A 21,154-nucleotide genomic window follows, 5' to 3' on the forward strand; every position below is an offset into this window, starting at 1 on the left:
TTCCTCTTCAATACTTTTCCAAATCAGCTCAGTGAAGCTTTAGGAACATGGGACAGTCTTGTTTTCATTGAAACCTAGAATAGTTCCTGTTGCAAGGGACCTTAAAAGTCATGCAGTTCCACCCCTGCCATGAGCAAGGACACCCCACATTAGTTCAGGGTGTCCAAAGCCCCATCCAACCTGGCCTTGAACACTGCCAGGGAGCAAAAGCTCCTCCCTCCTCTCCAAACAAACGAGTGCTTCAATCCAACACACTGCACAGTGGAGAAGGAAAAAGAAACCCCTAATTAAAACATCTGCCAAAAGAGTTACCTGCTGGAAAGCACCACCTTAACTCAACAAAATGTTGCTATCTAGCTAACAGCTCTGTTCTGGATAGAGGAGCTGTTTCTGAAATACAGTTGAGCACAAAAGCCAACTATTTTTACAGCTTAAATACCCACTCCCAAATTTCCAATGCAGACTCGACTCCCTGCAGTGTCTTACCAGATGTACAGGATGAAAAAGCATCCCAACACTTTATAACCACGTCTCTGTAACAAGCAGTACCAGAGGTTAGTGAAATAAAACCAGCGTAGAGTTCTCCTTCCAAGCACTGGCTTGCCATTCCTACACCAACAACTCCAATGTTGCATTACACGAGTTCAACAGGAGGGTATCAGATTCCTTACAGAAGGGAAGTTAATATTAACAGACTGCACACAGCACTGAAAGCATGCAGGATCTGAAGAATTAAGTCCAAATAAACCCAACCTGACCATGTCAGGCAATTTAAACAGAAGATATCAACTCAGTGATACTGACCCTCCCTGGCCCCAGCCCAGAATTAACAGCAGTGCTGATCTGCAGAAATTTAGAGATGAGAAAAAACACTGCAAGTTAAGATCCATCCATCTCTGCTTTATCTAGTTTTGGAAATTCTTAACTTGCAGCAGGTTTATTAATAGATAACGCTGAGCAGCCTGCTAAACATTAGTCACCAGAAATAACAATTGCAGAAGGTGTTTCCAGACATGCCAAGAAAATGCTACCAAAGAGGAAAAGACAAAAAAAAAAAAAAAGATTAAAACTACCCTCTAGACAAACCCATCAGTAAATTTCACCTGATGAGCTCTATGGACATGATTAGTTTTAAACTCCTCTGCGAAAGTTTATCTGCTAGAAGGAATAATTCATTTGGGGGAATTAATTTAATCCTATCTCCAAGGGACATAAGCTAAATAAATTGCTCTTAAACAAGAATAAGTGTGCCCACCAAGGAGGTTCTAGAGTACTAAATAGCAATTCTCACATGTACCTATATACACACACATGTGCACCTACCAAGCAGTGAGTAACATGTTCACCTGTTACACAGATTCCCAGGAATGAGAACTGAGAGAATTAAAAATCCCGCTGCAATCCCAAGGACAAGAATAGCTGGGAAATGAGATTGGCAGCTCTAAAGTCAGTATCTGGGACAGGAGTTTTTCAGAGGTTATTTTTTGTCCCTATGCTGGCAGCTGCACAGATGTGGGCGACCCTCAGACTGAACACACGCTGCATCTTTAGCACCACTGACAGTTTCCTACCGGCTTTCTCCCAGGAAATAACCACAGTTACAAGTGTTATTGGGGGAAAAGAGCTCTCTGGGAAGCAGAAGCACGGAGCTCGATGTGACCGGTGACAGCAGCAGCACAAAACGCTCCCCTGTGGCAGGTAAGGGAGCCAGCCCATCGCACCGGCGGGTCCCGAACACTCTGAGGCCGCTGTACTACTGAGTCAGCACCAGTTGCTGCTCCACTAAGGACCTCTGGCACTTGGCAACTCGGAAAACAACCACCCTGAGTTGTTGCGAGAAGCACTGCGGCTTGTCGAGGGAAACCGAGAGGTGCTTCTGACCGCCGGATCTCTGCTCTCCCCCGCCGGACGAAGGCTCCCTCGGAACGCCCGCAGCCAGCGCCGGTCCCACCGCGGCAACTCACTCCAGGCGACCCAGAGCAGCCCAAATCCCTCAGGAAAGACGCGTCGGCAGCGCGGCCCCGCTGGCTGCGGCTGCGTTTCACCGCTTCGCCTCTCCTTGCGGCATCACGACCCGTCCCGACCGGGACTAGGGACCACCCCCCCTAGTCCCGGGACTGCCGGGGACCCGCCGCCTCCCCCCGCGCTGCCACAGGCGGCCCGCGGGTCCCACCGCCCCGAGGCCCCCCGCGCTGAGGCGGCTCCAGCCGCACGGAGGGGACACACACCGGCCGCCGCCAGCCCCGGGGCCCGCCCCTCAGGCCCTGCGCTCCTCAGGGAGCCCGACCGGGATCCTCGGCCCTCCGGTTGTGTCGTGTCCCCCCCCCCCGCTCCCCACCCGCCTCAGGGCCCAGCCCGGCCCTCCCCCTCCCCTTCCCCTTCCCTCAGCCGCCCCTCGCACTGCGCCAGCGCCCACCCCCGCCTCACCGTACCTGGCAGCCCCCCCACCGGCAGAGGCCTCTCAGGGGCGGGCGCCGCCCCCCCTCACGGCCGCAGCACCGGCCCCCTCCACCTCCGCCGCCGCCATCTTGGAACATCCGGCTCGGAGTTCCGCTGCCGCCGACGTGTCACGCCGCGTCGCGCGGTGACGCCACGGCGCGTGCGGGGCCCGGCGCCGCGCGCGCTTGTTTGTGTTTCCCTGCGGCCGGCCGGGCTCCCTCCCGCCTCCCCTCGCGCGGGACACGGGGCGGGGGGGCCGGAAGTGTCGGAGGGCAGAAAACACACCCCCCCCTCGCCGAGTTAAGGGCGGAAGCGGCCTCGGTGACGCCGCGGGTTGGCGCAGGCGCCTTGCGGGCTCGGCTGTCACCGGTTCGAGCCCCGGCTGGGGCGGCTCCGGGCGCGGGCCGGTCTTTTGCGCCTTCCCGGCTCGGGCCGGGCGGCGGGAGCCCGGGAAGGGAGCGGCGCCGCCGAGTCCTTGTCCTCCGGGGGCTTTGGAGTGGGATCCCCGTGGGGGGGATTCCTGGATCTTCTCGGGAGCGGCCGGGCACAGCGAGCCCCGCGTCCCGGGGGTTTCCCGGGCCGGCTGCAATGGCGGAGGCGGCCGCCAGGGCGGGACAGAGGACCGTGCCGGGGCGGGAGCCGGCGGAGGGGACGGCTCCGGGGGCGGCTGAGGGCGAGGAAGAGCTGGGACGTGGTTTGGGGGGGGGAAGGGGGGAACCCCGGCAGCGCCGGTAGTGACGGAGCCCTGGGAACGCTGACGTAGAGACCCCCGAAGCTTCGGCGGGGGCCTGGGCTCAGCCCGGGGTCACGCAGCAGTCCCGGGGGTGGCAGCTCGGGGGCTCGTACAGCCGCGGGTAGGGTGGGCGTTGGGGGGGGGGGGTAGGGGCGGTCCCAGGGTGAGGATCCGAGCATCCCTCTCGGCTCTGGGCTCCAGCTCTGCCGCAGGGCCGGTGCCCCGTGCTCCTGGGGCTTTATTTTGGGGTGAAAACCCTGTTCAGGCCCCAGAAGGATGAGTCTCATTTATGGCCGCAGCTGCCGTTCTGGTACATCCCGCTCTGTGCCCAACAACCAGCCTCGGAGAGAAACCACCGAACACCCTGAACAAACACCTTAAACAAGGTCGTTACCAGCACAAGAGCCGCTTCTGCCGGCTTGGTCACCGAGGCAGGGTGATACCCTGGCAGCCGGGTGCTTTGATGCTGCTCTGGGATCCAGAGGCAGCGCTGGGGTGTCTCAGGCTCCTTTCCTCTCCCTCTGCTCTAGCAGCAATCTTCCAAACCGCCTGGTCAAACACCACTGCCCTGCACAGCCATGAGCTGCAGATAAAGCCTGGCTCCTCCCTTGATACTTCCCCCCCACAGCTGTAATCTGAGGAGACGTGATTTTAATTAGCCTGATTGGCTTTTGACATGATAGTCCATTAACGCCATCACCAGCCCAACATCTGTATCCATAGCTCCTCCTCTCCTGCCTCACCAGCTTGCTTGGGGTGCAGCACAAATTATACTCACCTTTTCCCATTGAATTCAGATGATTTATTCAGTCTCCAGGTTGCAGACACCTGTAAGAACAGCCCTGCCCCAGGGAGCTTGCTAGTAAGAGAGTCATGGAATCCCAGACTGGTCTGGGTTGGGAGGGACCCCAAGGATCACAGAGCTCCAACCCCCTGCCACAGGCAGGGACACCAACCTCCAGCCTGGAGCTACACAAGGTTGCCCAAGGCCCCATCCAACCTGGCCTTGGACACCTCCAGGGATGGGGCACCCACCCCCTCTCTGGGCAGCCTGTTCCAGCCCCTCAACACTCTCTCTGGAAAGAACTTCCCCCTAATATCTCATCTCACCCTTCCCTCCTTCAGCTTCACTCCATCCCCTTTGTCCTGCCAGTCTCTGCCCTTTAACAAGCTGATTCCCCTCCTGTTTGTATGCTTAAGAGGACAGTAATGAGGTTAGAAACAGGGAAAAAGGCAAAAGGAGAGTTTCTGAGTGTCGGTGCCCGTGTGGGGTTAGTCAGCTCGGACAAGCTGAGCTGGGTTCATTTACACCTTTGCCTGCTGTGATTATTCAAACTACCCTGATCACATTCACTGGTGTGCAAGTCCAGAAGGCTCCACCTGAGACGAATTTGGCTCCTTCTGTACATTCTTAAGGGGGTGATGGCAGCTGCAGTAACAATCCGGCAACCAGGGCTGGAGCAGCTGTCGGCAACTTTCGGAGCAAACACCAGTAGCCTGGAGGTAAAAGCAATACAGAGTAGCAAATTCTAAGTCCCATCTAATTGAGCAGGAATAATGAAAACAAAGAAGGAAGAAAAAAAGCCCAACCAAGCCCTCCAGCATGTAAATAGTTCCGGATTCCTCACAGCATCCACATACTTGCCATCAGAGAGGCCGGGTGCTAATCTTGTTTTACACAAACACTTCTGAACCATCCCTTGGCAGAGGATGGAATTTAAGGGCTCTTCAACCTTTTTCACCTGTAATACTAAAACAGCTCTGTTTGCCCTGACCCATTCATTCCTCCCTCTGCGTCTTCTGTTGATGTGAGAGGTTGAAATTCAGCTCCCAGCATCTTTACCAACACAATGAGCTTGTGGTTGGGCAACACTTCATCCAGCTGGTTGGAGGGGACCAGGGAAAGGCAGATCCTGCTGGATAGTCGGTGGGAAAGCCCAAAGCCTGGAAGGGGGGAGTTGAAATTGGGGCTGTTTCTCCTGTTTCTCATTTAACTTTCCCTCTATCCCAGCTGGGGATCTGTGACCCACGAGCATCTTGTGTAGCCCCTCAGGGAAGCAGGGATGTGGGACTGGCAGGAGTTGGTGGGTCACCATCCACCTTCATAAATGTCAGAGTTGTTAAAAACTAAGAACTAACCACTCAAAACTAAACTCTGTGTCCTTCCTCCTCTGCTGCTTAGAAAACTCTTTCTGACCTCTAGTTTAGACTAGCTCGTGGCCAATTCACCAGGATCTATTCACGTGCCAACACAGACCTCTTTGTTTTGCCTTTGCAGCCCCTCACTTCTTAAATGAGCCCCATGTGTCTCATTGCCTCTTGCAGTGTCACATTGTTTTGTTCATCCTCACAACCCCTCTGTTTCTTAATCCATCCAAATTCCCACCTCAGCCATGAGTGTTGCCCACTCTCTCCTAACTGGTGTCGTCCCACTAATGCCCCATGTTGGCAGGAGCATCTCCTGGGCAGCACAGAGGCGTGCCCTGCCCGCAGCCAGCCACGGGACGTGTACGTGCAGGAGAAGCCTGGAAGGATGGGGCTGCGTGGGAACAGGGCTGGATGTTCCCTGGCGTGATTCATGGCCAGCACATGTGCGACTGGCGGCGAAGGCAGGCGCGCTGCAGCCAGCTTACCCCAGATGGGATGCAGCGAGGCACAACTGGGGAGGGGGAGGAGCACGTCTCAGGAAGCCCATCTCCAGGGTGTCCCTGGGGGTAATGAGATCCTCACTGGTGTGTGCAGGGGGGGGAAACAGGGTTTGGCTCCTCAACTTAAAATGGAGTTGGCTGGCACGTCGCCTCCCTGGCCTCTGGAGGTGCCGTGTTTTGCTGCTGCTGGGTGGCACGTAAAAAGCCACCAGCTTCTCACCAGTCCCACAGCAAATGTCTGCGGCCCCCAAATGGGTCTGGGGATGGATACCAGGTACAAGCACACACATGCCCTCTCCCTCCCTGGCCGAGGAGTGGAAAATACCAGCATTCCAGGAGTTACCAGGCTTATCTGATTTGGGAGGAGGTCCACGGCTCAACTATTTATATCCAGTTATTTGGGGACTTTGCAGCTGCATTTGGACTAGAGAGTCCCTGTGGGGAAGAGAAAGAATTAAATTACCTTAAAAATCTTGAGCACAAGGAGGACGGTGACCATTTCTGCGTGGGGTGGCATCGGTGAGACTTCCCCTCCAGTGCTGCTGCCCCTCAGCAGTGTCACCGGATGGATTCCCAGTTTCTCCCAGTGCAAGACACCACATCTGAGAGCCCAGCCATCTGCTCAGCGCTGTGTGAGAAGGAGGAAGCACTAAACATAACTCTAAGCCCCGCTCAGCCAGGGCTCTGTTTCCATAGGCACTGTGGAATTAAAAGCACGTGGCCATTTTTCACCCTGGGCTGTCTCACCAGGCAGAGAACTCTCCTAAAAAACTGGTCAGGAAGCAGAGTTTTAAAGCATCAGGTGACAGAGCTTTGAACATGCGTGAAAGTTGTTCTTTAAAACAACTTTTCCACGTTCCCCTTTTGAGATCCCAACCTTTATAAAGGGCAGAGACCTGGCAGGACATCAGAGCATCCACAGCGCAGGTAAAAGGGCTACCTGGGCAGAGCCCATCCTGGCCCAGAGCCTTGCAAACCCCATGTCTCAATTCTGGGAGAGTTTTCCTTAAGTTAAGGAGAAAGCTTCACTGTTTCCAAAGCCCTCCTCAGAGCTTCAACCCAGAGGAGGAGACGTTAGGAAAGCAGTGGTGCTTTGAGCTGAGAGGCAGCCCTGCAGCACTGACAGGCACAGCAAGAATCGAGCCCAGACCCATCAACAAGCCCAATCCAGCAACAAAAACACCCAGTTCCAGTTTTAGTAAAATCTAGATGCCCAGAAGCATCATTTATTGCAAATCAGTTAACCAAAAAAAATACATCATTTTTGCAAACTACAACTTTGCAGGTAGATAGCTTTATTACAGAAGATATCTTTTCTTAAACTACACTCTAGTTTATAAAACATAGGAAGATCCAACACCATGGGATGTTCTTCTCACTCATATTAGTCATGTCACAACAACAATGGTCTGAAATGTTAACTATGAGCACTCAGCAAGGTGCTGGGCCTTGAGAAATAGCTGGTTTTTATTTGGTGTTCTCGTGGAAAGGACTGAGGAAAAGGACTCCTCCTCTCAGGTTTTCTTGATGAACTGCTCTCTGTCTGTCTGTCTGTCCCACACACATATCTAGCCTTAGGGTGTCTGCTCCCCTCTGCACCCGAGTGAGTGATATTCCAACACCTCTCTAAGGTGATATACTTAAGACTTGTCCATTTAGATTTTTGAAACAAAATCCACCTTCTCTTTAAAAAGAACCCAACGTTATTTACAAACAATTAAATCTGCCACAGGCTTATACTCTATTTTACATGATACACAGGAAGAGTGCACATCAGTGTAGAAAAAAGATGCAGCACTCCAGACTCAAACAAGAACACAAACGTCACCGGTTTCACGGCACAGACTGGCCTGTGCTGTCCCTCACCCTCCTGTTGGGCCAGTCCAGCGTCCCACTGAAACCAGCAGCACCTTCCACTGAGCTGCCAGAGGAGCTGGATCTGGGTGAGCAGCACTGGGCTGGTGGCAGCCTTCTAAATGCTTCGGAATCTCACTCAGGTTTTGTCTGCAGTAAGAGACACGCCTCCTTTAAAACAGGCAGGCCATCCTTAAAACAAGGATGCTGGTTACAAGTTTACATTGGCATTTCTTTTCTTCCAACAGTTAACTCAAAATGCAAAGACAAAATACAAAACAAAACAAACCAGTAAAGATACTCAAAGTAAAATCAGGTCTCCTTTGGAGTAGGAACTCCACAGTTCTGGGTTTGGATGTACTCCACAGTTCTGGGCTTGCTCTCTTAAAAGTTTGGCAAATAACACAGCTTTTTGGTGGGGGACAATATTCATGTTACATCAGGGGGTTTTTAGCTTAGAACTTGTTCTTACAGGTCTATAATCCCGATTTTATTTTACTTTCTTTTTTTTAGATCATAAAAATCATTTAAATATATATATTTTTTGTATATATATATATAAAAAAAAAGGAGAGAGAACAAAAATTCCTATTATCAAGGCAAATGTACAACTATATAATACTGAAATTTAAACAAAGATCCGTGACTGGTACCAAAAAATGTCCTCTCAGGTATTATGGCAAAGGAAACATTTTAAAGTACAGTTCTAAAAATCTGTCCATACTTTTTTCTTTTTTCTTTCCCTTAAGAAGTGGCATTTTTAGTCAATTTTTCGTTCCCCTTTTCTTTCTTACCTCTCTTTTCAGAGTTGAAAGAGAAAAAAAAAATAAATTAATGACATTTCAGTATCACAAATCATTGCTTATAGCTTTACATAAACATTTCCTCTCAAATCAAACACAGTGAAACCCCCCCAAACACAAGAGAATGTCCTATAAAAACCTAATTTTTTTGATCTCTTGGAACACAACTGGTGTTCCACATTGAGTTCTTAACAATAGAACATATAAATAAAAAGGCAGTGTTTTCATGTAAAATAAAAAGTACATAAATAAATACTAAAAAAAAAGGAATTAATTTGTCTTTTTAACTTTTTTTTTTTTATAAAAACATATTTAAAATGGATCCTTTAATAAAAGCATCCAAGGTCCTTTTAAAAAACAGCTCTCCCTCCAGCTTCTGCCTCCCGCTGAGCACCAGCGTCTCTGAAACACCATCGTTCACTTGAAGGCTTCAGGGATGTGTCCCATCTGTGACTGCATACTCGTGGGAGGGCTGGAGATGCCCTCGGACCAGTCGGACACGTTGGAGTGAGGAGATGAGCTGGACCACTGGTCCGGCGACTCCGGAGATGGTGTTAGGAAAGGGTGGTCGGGCACCTGGAGCTGGTGGCTGGGGGTGTTGTCCAAGGGGGAGGAATAACTGTGCTGGGAAGGTGGAGTTAGAAACTGAGTGGTGGTCATGGGCTGGGCGAGGGAGGATGGCAGAGATGTGGGCAGCATCTGGGAATCTTGAGGCAGGATGGTGTGGACTGCCATGGTGCTGCTGCTCACCGGCTGCATGTCGGGCTGGCTCAGCTCGGTACCAAGGAAATTCTGGGCGATGTGGCCGCTGGCGTTGGAGCCGGGGTTGTGATGCTGCTGCGGCTGCTGCTGCGGCGGCTGCTGCTGGGGCTGCTGCGGCGGCGGCTGCTGCTGTGGCTGCATGTTTTGCTGCTGGAGCTGTTGCTGCTGCATCTGCTGGAGCTGCTGGCTCTGCATCAGGTGAGGCTGGGAAGCCAGCCGGGTGGTGGGCATGGCTTGGTAGCTCATCATCTGCGACAAGCTGGTGGTGGGCAAGCCGTTGTGCAGGGAGGTCATCATGCCGTGCTGGAGGTTCTGCGCCTGCTGATGGGTGGCCGGTTGCAGGTTGCCTCTCATGGGGTTGTACTGGCTCTGGACCATGCCATTCTGCAGCCTGCTGAGCCAGTCACACTGCCCGTTCAGACTGGCCGCTCCGCCGACGGAGAAATTCATCGGGGCGTTGGTCATCACCGTGCTGGGGCTGGAGACGGGGAGGTGAGAGAGACGCGGCGGCACCGAATCGAAGGCCATCCTGCTGGAGTTGCCCAGGGCCATATCCTGCTTCCCCGCCATGTTCAGGTGATTGATGCTCATGTGGGCATCAGGCATGCCTGGCAGATGATTCAGAGGCATGGAAGGGGACTGCTGAAACGGAGAGGTCATCAGCGGGGGGGAGGCAACATCCGACAGGTACCCATGGGGCGACTCCAGGGAATCCACTGGAGACAGCACACTGGAGTTGTCAAGCAGACATCCTTTTCCATCTTGTGACTTTTTCCTCCGGGCTTTGAGGTCTTTGGCATCCTTGCCGTTGCAGCTCAGGCCCTTGGTGCTCGGCTTCCTGGCCTTCTTGCCCTGGACGGCGGGTTTCAGGTTGCCGATGTAGCTGTTGGGAGAGCAGAGCGGTGGGGACAGCGTGGGTGCCCCCAGCGGGCCGTTGTGCAGCGGTGGGCTCCGCACCAGGTTGTACTCGTCCAGCAGCCTGACGATGTCGTGGTGCATGCGCTCCTGGGCGATGTCCCGCGGGAGACGGTCCATGTGGTCCGTGATGTCACGGTTGGCAAAGTGGTCCAGCAGCACCTTGGCGGTTTCGTAGCTCCCTTCCCTGGCTGCGAGGAACAGCGGGGTCTCCTCCTAGAAATCCAGCAAAGATGGTTAGGTTTAAGTGCACAATCCTGAGCTCCATGCCCAGCTCCATGCACTTGGGTGGCAGAGACACTAATTGTCTCTCCTCTGGTGAGAGACCAGACTCTCCTGCTGAGCCACGTCCTTACACTGGTATCAGACCCTACAAGTGACCCAGAACACACTAGGAGAGAGGCAAATAAGCACTGACTCACAAGCACTGCACGGCCCCTCAGCATCACCCGGAGGACCGAATCCCACAATGCATCCTTGAGCTAAATCCAGCAGCTTCATTCACAGCAGAACAATCAGATCAGAGTCTCAGTGCCAGACAGTGTTGTATTTTAGGCCAAAATTACCCTTTAACAGACTCCCCAAATGGTTCTTTCCAGCCCAGGAGATCCCTACCTTATTGTTCTGCATATCCTTATTGGCACCGTTCTTCAGGAGGACTAATGCAGCTTCAACATTATTCACAGCAGCTGCCCAATGCAGTGCCGACTTGCCTGCAGAGGAAGACCACAAAATACAACATGCATTGGTAAGGGATGAGAGTAACAGTGAGCAGCCCTTTCCTTCCACCTCTGAGGGAGCGTTTCAGCCACCCACAGTACCTAGATCATCCACGGCATTGACGTCTGCATGGCAGTTGATGAGATCGTCCAGCATGCCCTCCACAGCCAAGCGAGCAGCCAAGATCAGGGGAGTGGTCCCATCGTGCATTCGGGCATCGAGATCGGTTGCCCTGTTCCTAATCAGGATCTGTCACAGCAAGGGCCAAAGCATGGGAAAGACAAACGTTAGGAGGGACAGACAGCAGACACAGAAGGTACCTGGGTCTCAGGACCTGCAACCCCCTTTTCTGAGGCTGGTCCCTGCTCCCAGTCCAGGGGTGCACATCCGAGGGGTTGCTGCTTCGCTGTGCCATTCCCCGAGACAACCAGGGCTTCAGTTCTCAAGCCTCTCACCCTGTACCTCGCCAGGACGAGCCAGCAACCCAGCAATAAGCTCAGTCGTGTGGCACCAGCGCTTCCCCCTAGAAACCCTCAGTGAAAAGGATCACTTACCTGGAAGACTCCTTGGGCATCGGCAGAGACGGCAGCATGGAGAGGCGTCCTGCCCATGTTATCCTGGATGTTTGCATCAGCACTGGCTTCCAGGAGGCGCTTGGCAGCGTCGGAGCGCGAGTACCGGGCAGCCAGGTGAAGGGCCGTCTCGCCGGTGCGGTCAGTCTGGTTGTGTAAGCTGGCGCCTTGGTAAATGAAGTCAGAGATGACAGCGGGAGCATCATCTTCCTCTTCACTATTCCCTGTCTCCAGGCCTCCTCCGCTGCACGAGGCGATCATGAGGGGGGTGAAACCATCTGAAAAGCACAAGGGAACTCGGTGGAAAAAAGGCTCTTTGCCCTTCCGTAATGCGGGCGGCTCAGCGAGCTGCTCTGCCTGCGATAGATGTTTATCCTCATGGGTGCATCGAGACCGAGTTCCTGGCTGGATCTAAACATCAAACATGAATATCCTTCCTCTGATATGGATCTGAAATTCCGTTGTGGTATCTCACCACTCGCTGCTTTTCCTATTTCATCCCCTAGCTTGCAGACTGACGTGCACACTGCAATTTATAAGGAAGGTTGCTCAAAGCAGAGCTAAGTATGGTACAGCACAGCCTTAAATATTCTTACTGTCCCAGGGAAAAATGTCACAGATGTTGGGAAGACCAAATACTTGTAATAATTTAAAAGCCTATTAGCTATTAATGAAGTAAAAACCTGAAGATTGTGAAATGTGCAGTTTGGTGGGAGGAGAGCAATCTTGGAGGGGCAGAGAAGCAAGCTGGATGATTTAATAGGTAATTCTTCTCTACTCTCTGATTTCCATCTTAGTTACCAAACAAAAGAGACCTCAGGGAAAGCAAGATGTGATAGGGTCTATCTCTAAATCAGGCACAACAGCAACCGTGCGATGCAGAACGGCCAGCAGCGGCCCTGTACTGGCAATCATAACAGGCAGGGCTGCCTGCCACTGCTCACTGCAGGGGCTAAGGCAGGGCTTTAGATTAACTGGCAAGCTGCACAGAAGGGGAAGGAGTCCACCTTACCGGGACCTCTGACGTTGACATCCATACAGTCTGCATCGATCTCTCCCTGCGGTGGCGTAGGCGCCATGGAGGAGATGCGCAGGTCGGCGGCATCCAAGTGCTGCTGGGTCCACTGCCTGTGATCTGTCTGGTCATCCGTGTCAGGCAGCATCGCCTGCTCCTCGAACTGAGAACGACAGTGGGAAGTGAGCACAGAGCAAAGCACACAGCTCAGGGTGGGAGGAGGGGGCTGAGCTCTGGTTGGGAAGTTTGGAGCCTCCAAGGTGCGTTTGTCACACGCGGGTTTGCGAAGGAGCCGGCAGCAGCGATGCTCAGCACGGACAGGGCCCCGAGGGTCCCCCCCCAAGCTCTGCTGCTTCCCACAGCACCCTGCTCCCTCTGTGACAAAACCCTACTGGCAGCCCAGAAAGGGAACGCGGCAGCGAGCTTACCCTGAACTTCTTGGTGTCCAAGGTCTCCTCATCACCCCACTCATTTTGGTTGTCATCCATCAGCGTGCCGTCTGAAGCATTTTTGAGGGGTCTTTAGAAATAAAAGCACACAAAGCATGAGCTCCTCTGCAGGAACTAGTCTGTGCTGGACTGTGTTCATCTACACACACAAACTGACGGACGAATGGACAAGGCAATTTCCAGAACGTTCCCCTCAGGTCACCCTTCATCTCTCACCAAGTGCAAACAGGTCACAAAGTGTTTAAAAACCTCCTCCAGATGGGAACGCTGCTTTCCCCATGCAGAACTTTAAAGAAACCCCGATTTCTCTCCTCCCCACTACACCCACATGTCGCACTAGAGACCAAAACTCCGAGGGGTTCTCTCAGAAGAGCCCCAACCAGCCCTGCCCTGCTCTGTTTAAGGGGTCAGCAAGCAAACTACTCACTTCAGTCCAACCGAGTCCTCCCCGAGTGGTTCCCGTCGCTTCTTCTTGCTCGACTCGGTCACTTTGAAACCTTCTGGGAACCAAAGCTGCCCATGCTCCCTGCGCCGCTTACGAGACACCAGTACTCCCACTCCAATGCAAGCAAACAAGACCAGCGCAGCCACCACCACGTACATAGGATACAGCTGGGAGTTCTTCGTGGGCTCAGCTGTTTCACCTACAAAACAGTGGGGCACAAAGAGGCGCTGAGACATTAAGCTGCATAGCAAACCAGTGAGAGAGTGGAAATGAAGGAAAATTAGTTAATAGAGGTACCTAAGTCTGATCTAAATCAGCGCTCCCCCCCCCCCCCAAAATAAGGTCATTTTATACGCTATTAATCAGAATTGCAAACTATTGGCAAATTCTCGGCTGCACAAGCCAGTCTGCATCAGGAGACAGCTTCACTTTTTTCTCCTTTAAGGAAAAGGATTAGCAAACTTCAAATCATTGCGCTTGCATTGAGCTGTTAAGACAAAAGGATTTAGGGGGGATTTTCAAGATACAAACTTCAACTCCTTGCATGTCACTGATTGATTGGAGCCGGTTGGGTTTTCTTTTTCTTTTCTTCCTTTTTTTTCTTCCCCTTTTCCCTCCTCTAACTTTTATAGTGATAATGATTTTGAAATAAACCTGGACTAAGCAAAAAATAATACACTGGTTTTCCCAATTTTTTTTTAAACTCAGAAAGAAGAAAAAGATGGGGGGTTATTAAAACCAGACTGTGCTCAAATGCAGCCAGCTCACAGATAAGCTAAACATGGATGAGGATGGAAAGTTCTGGCTGCCTCTCCTCCCCAGCTGACCAGCCGTACTTACTTTTAACAGCTTCTATCTTGTAGGGTATGTTCAGGTTGCCAAGGGAGGCCAAGGCACCCAGGAATGCTGCCACATCAGTTGCACTCTGGAAGCACTGGGAAGATGACTGGATGCACTGGCGGTTATCGATTTCCAAGTAGACGATGGATCTGTGTGAGAGGGGACTCGGTCAGAACCACAGAGCAATGGCCATGCTGAGAGGACAGGTGAGTCCTGCATCCCCCTCCCTCTTATGGCCCCCATCAGTGGGAATTCAAAGGTGGGAACCCATCTCCTTGCTCCTCTGTGGCCCAAGCTCACACTCACTGTCTACCTGAATGGATTTGCCTCAATGGATACTGTGAGATCCCTTCCCACAGGAATGGCAGGGAATCTCTGCTTCGCAACGCTTTAAAATTACCCAGACACTACAGTGTCTTAAACAACACTGTTTGGGAGCCTTCAGATCTTTTCACATCAGTTTCACTGCTTGAAACTCCTTTGCTTTCAGTGGCTTTTGATTGAGCCCACAGAGAGGGAGGAGGTTAGATCTGTATGTTCGTATCTCCAAACACGGTTTGCAGTTAATTGAGTTTTACAACAAAGCTCTAGAAAGCATTTCCCAGGGAGAAACTGAGGCTTAACTCGATGACTTCCTGAAGTCAGACAGTCGGTGAGGCCAACCTCTGCTTCCAGGTCCCACCCAGCCCAGCCCCGGCTCCCAACAATACACAGGACTCCTTCAATCGTGAGAGTCGGCGCTGCATTGTATCAGGGATTCCTGAGCAATCGCTTGCTTTTCCCACATGAGAGCAAAATCCGGTTTCTATTCACACAGAAGGCAACATCTAAATACAATTATCTGACCTACATCCTTCCCTTTATAGCGTGTTACTATTATCAACACAGAAAACAAATGCTGCTCAGTGAGAAAGGAACCCATTGGTCCCCCTTACCCTCTGATGTCCATCTGATCAAGCTCCCTCTTCTGCCTTCTGCCAGCCCTGGAGTAAAGGCTGCTCTTTACTTTGTTGATGACAGCACTAGGCATATCTGACCAGTCCTCTGTTGACCTCTTGATGTAATGCTTTTTCAGCTCCTCCTCATTGCCATAGTATGGGAAGATCATATACTCTCCCTTGGGGTTCTTCTTGAAGACCACGTTGGTGTGCAGCACGCGGCTCAGCTCCCGCAAGAAGTTGACAGAATTGTTCTTCAGGTTCTCAGGAGTGATGAGGACCACCACCACCAGCGTGCCATCTGCAAGCTTCTCTGGCATGTTGTTTGCACAGTCCAGGCCATCCCATTCACACTCAAAATTATTGCAGCCCTGGTCACAGTGGCCATCTGAGAAGTGATCTTTGCAGTACTGATCGTATAGAGGGCTGGGCAGGAGGAAAAGAAAGGCAGAAGAATGGATTAGACCGAGTGCTGCGTGTATTTACCCATCTGCTGAGAAAACAAGCAGTGATCCACAAGCACCACTCTTCTATATAAATGTTCTTGACCCCAACAGGTGCTAAACCAGTTTACATGGAAGCACTGGGAAGAGTTCGCCTCAGGGGGCCAACAATAGTAGCCGCTGCAATTTAGATGCCAGAAAAAAAAGGTACAAATTACTGTGACTTGGAGAAGACACGGGGACACAGAAGAGTTACTGAGACCAGAGTTTGGCCAGGAATCTGGGATTAAGTTCCTGCTGTTGCCAAATTCAGTGTTTGGTAAATGCTGTGTTTTCTGGGGTCTACCTACACTGGAACTCAGTGTTACTACCAAATTCACTTCTGTGGCATGATACAGGCAAGGACAGGGAAGCCAGCTGGAGTGAGCCAAACCCAGAGAGCTTTGAACTGTGTGTAAACTCAGTAAGAGCACAGGGAAGTGAGGGCACTTGGGTTGCAGCCCCGCGGGCAGCAGAACAGAACATAGAGGGTGAACAACAGGTCTGCACATAGAAGCTTTAGTAGATGCAACCAGAAACCACCCCCCAGATGACCAGCACGAGAGAGGGTCAATGAGCAAGCCACTTACTTGCACTGTCCTTCGTATTTCTGGCAGTCGAATCCATCGTACAGGCAGCCAGCGTTATTGCACTGAGAGTCACACTTGCCATCGTTGAAGTACTTCCAGCACTGCAGAGACTGGGAGCAGTTCTTCCAGGGGTCGTTGAAATTGAGGGAGCAGTCACCCCCATCCCAGCCACAGGCGTGGTTGTTACACTTCCCATCACAGATCTTGTTGCCGGCGTACCCCGCGCAAACGGCGATCTCGCACTTCTCCTCGATCTTGGGTGGGATGATGTCCTGCCCGATCCCACCTTGGAAGTCGAAGTCGAGGATGTGGCAGTTGAGGCCGTTGAAGTTGGCAGGACAGTTGCACCGGTAGTAGGGGGAGGCATCGCTGAAGAACTCGCAGGTGCCCCCGTTGTAGCAGGGGTTGGATGTGCAGGGGCTGCTGGCCGGGTATTGGCACTCAGGACCCGTGAAGGCCGGTGTGCACATGCACTTGGAGCTCTTGTGGATGGAGATGCAGGTGCCACCGTTCAGGCAGTGCAGGTTCCCACAGGTACGGGAGTCGTTCTCACAGGTGGCACCCACGAATCCCTGGGGAGGTGACAGCAAGGAGGGAATCAGCATCCCTGATGGTGTCGTATGAGTGGCCTAACACACGTCTGTGTTCCAGGCAATCTTGGCACAAACCCACTGAATAAGATCCATGTACCTAGAGCATGGCTCATAGCTTTCAAAGTCCTCTGAAACTAGTGATTGGCAAGAATAACCTGGGATGTAAATCCTGTTAGAGACCCCCCCTTGAAATGCAGGGAGCTCTTTGCCATAGCTGCCTGCTCCACGTTTACATGGAGCAAATGGTCAACCAGGCACGAGTCTGTCCTAGAGCCGTGTGCCATACTTGTAGGGCTGAGCCACCTCCTTCTCCCTGACCCTGACCTTGCATGTGTGCAGGGTAGGATACAGGGATACACCTCCCTCCAGCGAGCACCCACAGCAAAGCATTTTCCCCTTCACGCTGACCCCTGGCAATCCCAGCCAGGGAAGCCTCGGGGGCTAAACTGACCCCTTGCAGCACCCCGTGCTCAGAGCTGGAGAGGAGCAGGTACGTACCGGGGGGCATTTGCAGATGAAGCCACGGCCAGTGTTGCTGGCAACCGCACAGGTTCCACCATTGCGGCAGGGTTTGCCTTTGCAGCCATCCACCACGGTGTCACAGCGACGGCCTGCCAAGGGAGAGGAGCATGTGAGGACGACGTGTAAGATGCACGGGGTGGCTGGGGGCTGGGAGCTGGGGGGACACACGGTGCTCACCTGCGTAGCCAGGTCGGCACTCGCATTTGTAGTCATTGACCCGCTGCACGCAGTTCTGGGTGCCGCGGGCATCGCAGGGGTTGGACAGGCACTCGTTGACGTCTCCCTCGCAGCGCTCCCCTACAAAGCCAGGGGGGCAGATGCAGCTGTAGCCACCTACCCGATCCGTGCACTTGCCATTGTTAAAGCACTTGGGCCCCAGGGTGACAGGATCAAAGAAAGGGCTGCAGTCATCCACATTGATCTCACAGTGCACCCCTAGAGAAATGGGGGAACAACCCACACAGCTCATCAAACAGTATCGGGGTGCCCGGTGGTCCCTCCTGTGAACCTGCCCTGCGAAAGGGGCTGAGCCTGACCAACTCAATGGCAGTCTGAGCCGCCGCTCTGGCAGGAGGCACGCAGCACTGCGCCGGCTCGCGGCCAAGGTTGCGCGGCCTTGATGAGTAAAGCTCGCCAGCAAACACGAACCTCGACCGCTGCGTTTGCTTCTGCAAGCCCGAGCAGCTAATGAGCAGATCCCGAGGATATCTGCGCTCAGCCCGCTAATGCCCCAGTCTGGGGAATTAATTTACCTTGAGTTCCTCTGGGGCAGGAGCATTTGTAGGTATTGATGAGATCAATGCAGGTTCCTCCGTTCTGGCATGGGTGGGACAAGCACTCATTGATCTCCTCTGAGCAGTTAACTCCATGATAACCGGCCACACACTACAAGGAGGGAAGCGGGAAGCTATCAGAGAGGTTCTCACTCAATCCCCACATGGCTGCAGGAGCATGGCCAGCAGCCTGGCCTTCAACCTGAGCCAGCCTGAAGCTGGGGCAGCCCCTTGGGCAGCAGAAAGGCAGTTAACTGGTGCTTGCTCCCTGTGAATCTCTGCCTGAACGTCACCCACCTCGCAGGAGTAGCCTCCTAGGTAGTCTGTGCAGGTGGCTCCATTCTGGCAGGGGTTGGGGGAACACTCATCCACCTGCTCCTCACAGTAGCTGCCAGTGTAGCCGGCCTGGCAGCGGCAGAAGTGAGTGTTGCCGGTGTCCACACAGAGCCCTGAATTCCTGCAGAGATGGGCTACATCGATACCTGCCAGGGAGAGCAGAGTGAGATACAGGGACCTCAGCAACACCCACTCACTGCAGGGACACGTCCTGGACACCGCACGTCCCAGTGGGGATCGCAGCCAGGACTGCTGCCTCAGGCAACCCTGGAGATGGCTCTGGTTCTACCAGAGACCCTCACCAAGGGAAATGAGAATGTCCCTCACAAGGGGCACTGGGGGACCCCACTCTGACCCTGTGAAGCTGTACATGCTGCAGGGACTTACCTTGCTGCTTGGCAGCCACCTCGCAGGAGACACTGGGGACATCGCAGTAGAGCCCTGTCCATCCGCTGTTGCACTCGCAGCGGTACAGGTTGTTGGTCTGCCAACACTTGCCTCCGTTTTTGCAGGGAGAGGAGTCACACCAACGCACCAGGTTCTGGCAGGGAGCAGAGCAAGAGACAGGGATCAGGACCCAGCAGGGCTTCTGCAGGATGCTGGGGATGAAGGCAGCAGTGCCACCAAATCCCCACACAGCCAGGAGTGCAAACAGGCACCAGGGTCAGCAGCCAACAGCCCAACACCCCTCTACCTGGCAGTTGAGTCCAGTGTATCCCTGGGGACACGTGCACTTGTATGTCCCATAGCTGTCCTGACACGTGCCCCCGTTGAGGCACGGCTTGGAGTCACACTCATTAATGTTGTGCTCGCAGTAGCTGCCCGTGAAGCCGGGCGGACAGACGCAGGTGAAGGTGTTGATGCCATCCACACAGGTCCCACCATTGAAGCAGGAGCTGGGAACACAAACATCACATCCCAGTTGAGTCACCGCCGCTCACGCTCCACATCAAAGCTCACCCCGCTCCCCAAAAGCAGCTCAGGGAACCTCAGCCCCTTGCTGCAGCCCCGACAGATGCTGCGCCTGCAGCAGGAGCTGCGCTGGGCTGTACCTCTCCGTGCAGTCGGGGGTGTTGTTCTCGCAGTGGATGCCGCTGAAGCCGGAGGGACAGGTGCAGGTGTAGCTGTTGACGCAGTCGGTGCAGTTGGCACCGTTCTTGCAGGGGTTGCTGGCACACTCGTTGATGTCCTCCTCGCACTTGGGCCCGCGGAAACCAGCCAGGCACTCGCAGAAGAACGTGCCGACGCCATCGGAACAGGAGCCGCCGTTGTGGCACGGATCTGCAGAGGAGGAACAGGCATGTGAAGATGCAACAGGTCCAGCCCTGGTGCAGCAGCCCCTGTGCAGGTGCTGCCCCACAGCACTGTCCCCACAAATGTCCCCTGGGGATAGGACAGAGCCCACGGACCAGGCGGAGACCAGGCCAGCTCCACTGGGAGACTGGGAACAAGGACATGGGACATGCTTGCTCACTGCCTGCACATCACTCTCCCCTCCCCCAGCTCCTTCCTGCCAGCTCCCATCTGGGCTCAGACTGACGCAGCTCAACTGGGATGTGCTCGAGGTGGCCCAAAAGCCCGAGCAGAGCTTGCAGCACAGCCCGGAGCGAAACAGCAGCTGGAGCTCCCCTGTGTGCCAGGAGGCAGACCCCAGCCCAGCCCTGGGACCAGCAGAGAAGCTCAGGGCCAGGCTGAGAGTGTCCCCAGAGCAGCCCCTGCTCTTACTGGGCTTGCAGTCGTCGATGTCGGTGTTGCAGTTGCGGCCGGTGAAGCCGTTCCTGCAGGCGCAGCGGTAGCTCCCGTTGGTGTTCTGGCACGTGGCCCCGTTGCGGCAGGGGCTCTTCACGCACTCGTTGATGTCAATCTCACACGTCTGACCTGCAGGACAGAGCAGGACAGGGACCGTGTGGGCTGGAGGCACTGGCAAAAGCCCCAGGGACAATGGTGGCATCTTGGGTACCGCTCACAGCAAGCTACCCTCGCCAAGGGATGTGCCGGGCACCATGCAGGGCTGCTCCCATTTGTCAGGGCACGCAGGCTGCCACCTGCCTGCTGCTCCTCAGCCACACTCCCTCCCCTCCATCTTTCACTCCCCGAGCAGCCAAGGAAAGCGGAGTGCTGAGGGAGCTGGTGTGCTGAGCCCCAGGCCGTGCCGTGCCCTTACCTTGCCAGCCAGAGGGGCAACTGCAGGAGAAGCTCTTGTAGTCCTCTGACTCCTGGCACTCACCACCGTTCTTGCAGGGACTGCCGGCACAGGGGGCCAGCACATCCTCACAGGTGGCTCCTGCACAGGGAAAAGCACCTGCTGACACCCGCTCCAAAACAACGGATGGCCCAAGACCCTGCTGTTCCCATCCTCTACCCTGGGCTGCTGCCAGCCCCAGGGCAAGCTCTGGGCTTCCCCACCCTCCATCTCCTCCATCCCTGGCCCCCTGTGACCCCAGGACCCCCACAAATCCTTTAAACCCTGGCAATCTGGGCTGCACTAAAACGCTGCACACTTCCTTTGGCAGGGAAGCGTCACTCAGGGTGTCTCTCCCCCCTTGTGCTCCCCCTCCCCATCCCTCTCAGCTGCTTTTCCTGTTTACGTCCAGCCGAGGGACACGTTCCCTCCAAACTCTTATCTTCCTTGTCAGCCAGTATCTCCCAAACTGGCCTTTGCTATTTTCCAGAGCCTTCCCTGCCCCGTCCCCCCCCCCCACCAGGAGTTTCTATGGCCACTGCC

At 54.0% G+C, this 21,154-nt stretch overlaps 1 protein-coding gene across 2 annotated transcripts in view; it reads right to left on the minus strand.

Annotated features, from left to right (window-relative positions):
- Nucleotides 1-8,827: 8,827 nt before the first annotated feature.
- NOTCH1 (notch receptor 1) overlaps nucleotides 8,828-21,154 on the minus strand; it is a gene marked incomplete at its 5' end in the record, with an annotated part of 41,516 nt that continues 29,189 nt past the window's right edge. The window contains 19 exons of one of the 2 annotated variants that reach the window (XM_084272317.1): nucleotides 8,828-10,370; nucleotides 10,770-10,867; nucleotides 10,976-11,123; nucleotides 11,429-11,724; nucleotides 12,459-12,624; nucleotides 12,890-12,980; nucleotides 13,338-13,554; nucleotides 14,196-14,344; nucleotides 15,131-15,559; nucleotides 16,206-16,777; nucleotides 17,297-17,409; nucleotides 17,498-17,617; nucleotides 18,073-18,205; nucleotides 18,391-18,575; nucleotides 18,817-18,970; nucleotides 19,124-19,325; nucleotides 19,482-19,710; nucleotides 20,155-20,307; nucleotides 20,594-20,713. In XM_084272317.1, the coding sequence (XP_084128443.1) occupies nucleotides 8,895-10,370; nucleotides 10,770-10,867; nucleotides 10,976-11,123; nucleotides 11,429-11,724; nucleotides 12,459-12,624; nucleotides 12,890-12,980; nucleotides 13,338-13,554; nucleotides 14,196-14,344; nucleotides 15,131-15,559; nucleotides 16,206-16,777; nucleotides 17,297-17,409; nucleotides 17,498-17,617; nucleotides 18,073-18,205; nucleotides 18,391-18,575; nucleotides 18,817-18,970; nucleotides 19,124-19,325; nucleotides 19,482-19,710; nucleotides 20,155-20,307; nucleotides 20,594-20,713 (5,051 nt within the window). In that variant the 3' untranslated portion in view covers nucleotides 8,828-8,894. Of the gene's footprint in view, nucleotides 10,371-10,769; nucleotides 10,868-10,975; nucleotides 11,124-11,428; nucleotides 11,725-12,458; nucleotides 12,625-12,889; nucleotides 12,981-13,337; nucleotides 13,555-14,195; nucleotides 14,345-15,130; nucleotides 15,560-16,205; nucleotides 16,778-17,296; nucleotides 17,410-17,497; nucleotides 17,756-18,072; nucleotides 18,206-18,390; nucleotides 18,576-18,816; nucleotides 18,971-19,123; nucleotides 19,326-19,481; nucleotides 19,711-20,154; nucleotides 20,308-20,593; nucleotides 20,714-21,154 lie in introns of both variants that reach the window. The other variant, XM_084272316.1, reaches the window with a different exon arrangement.

This window comes from Gallinula chloropus (genome assembly GCF_964237585.1).
Source record: "Gallinula chloropus genome assembly, chromosome: 18".
Taxonomy (NCBI): domain Eukaryota; kingdom Metazoa; phylum Chordata; class Aves; order Gruiformes; family Rallidae; genus Gallinula; species Gallinula chloropus.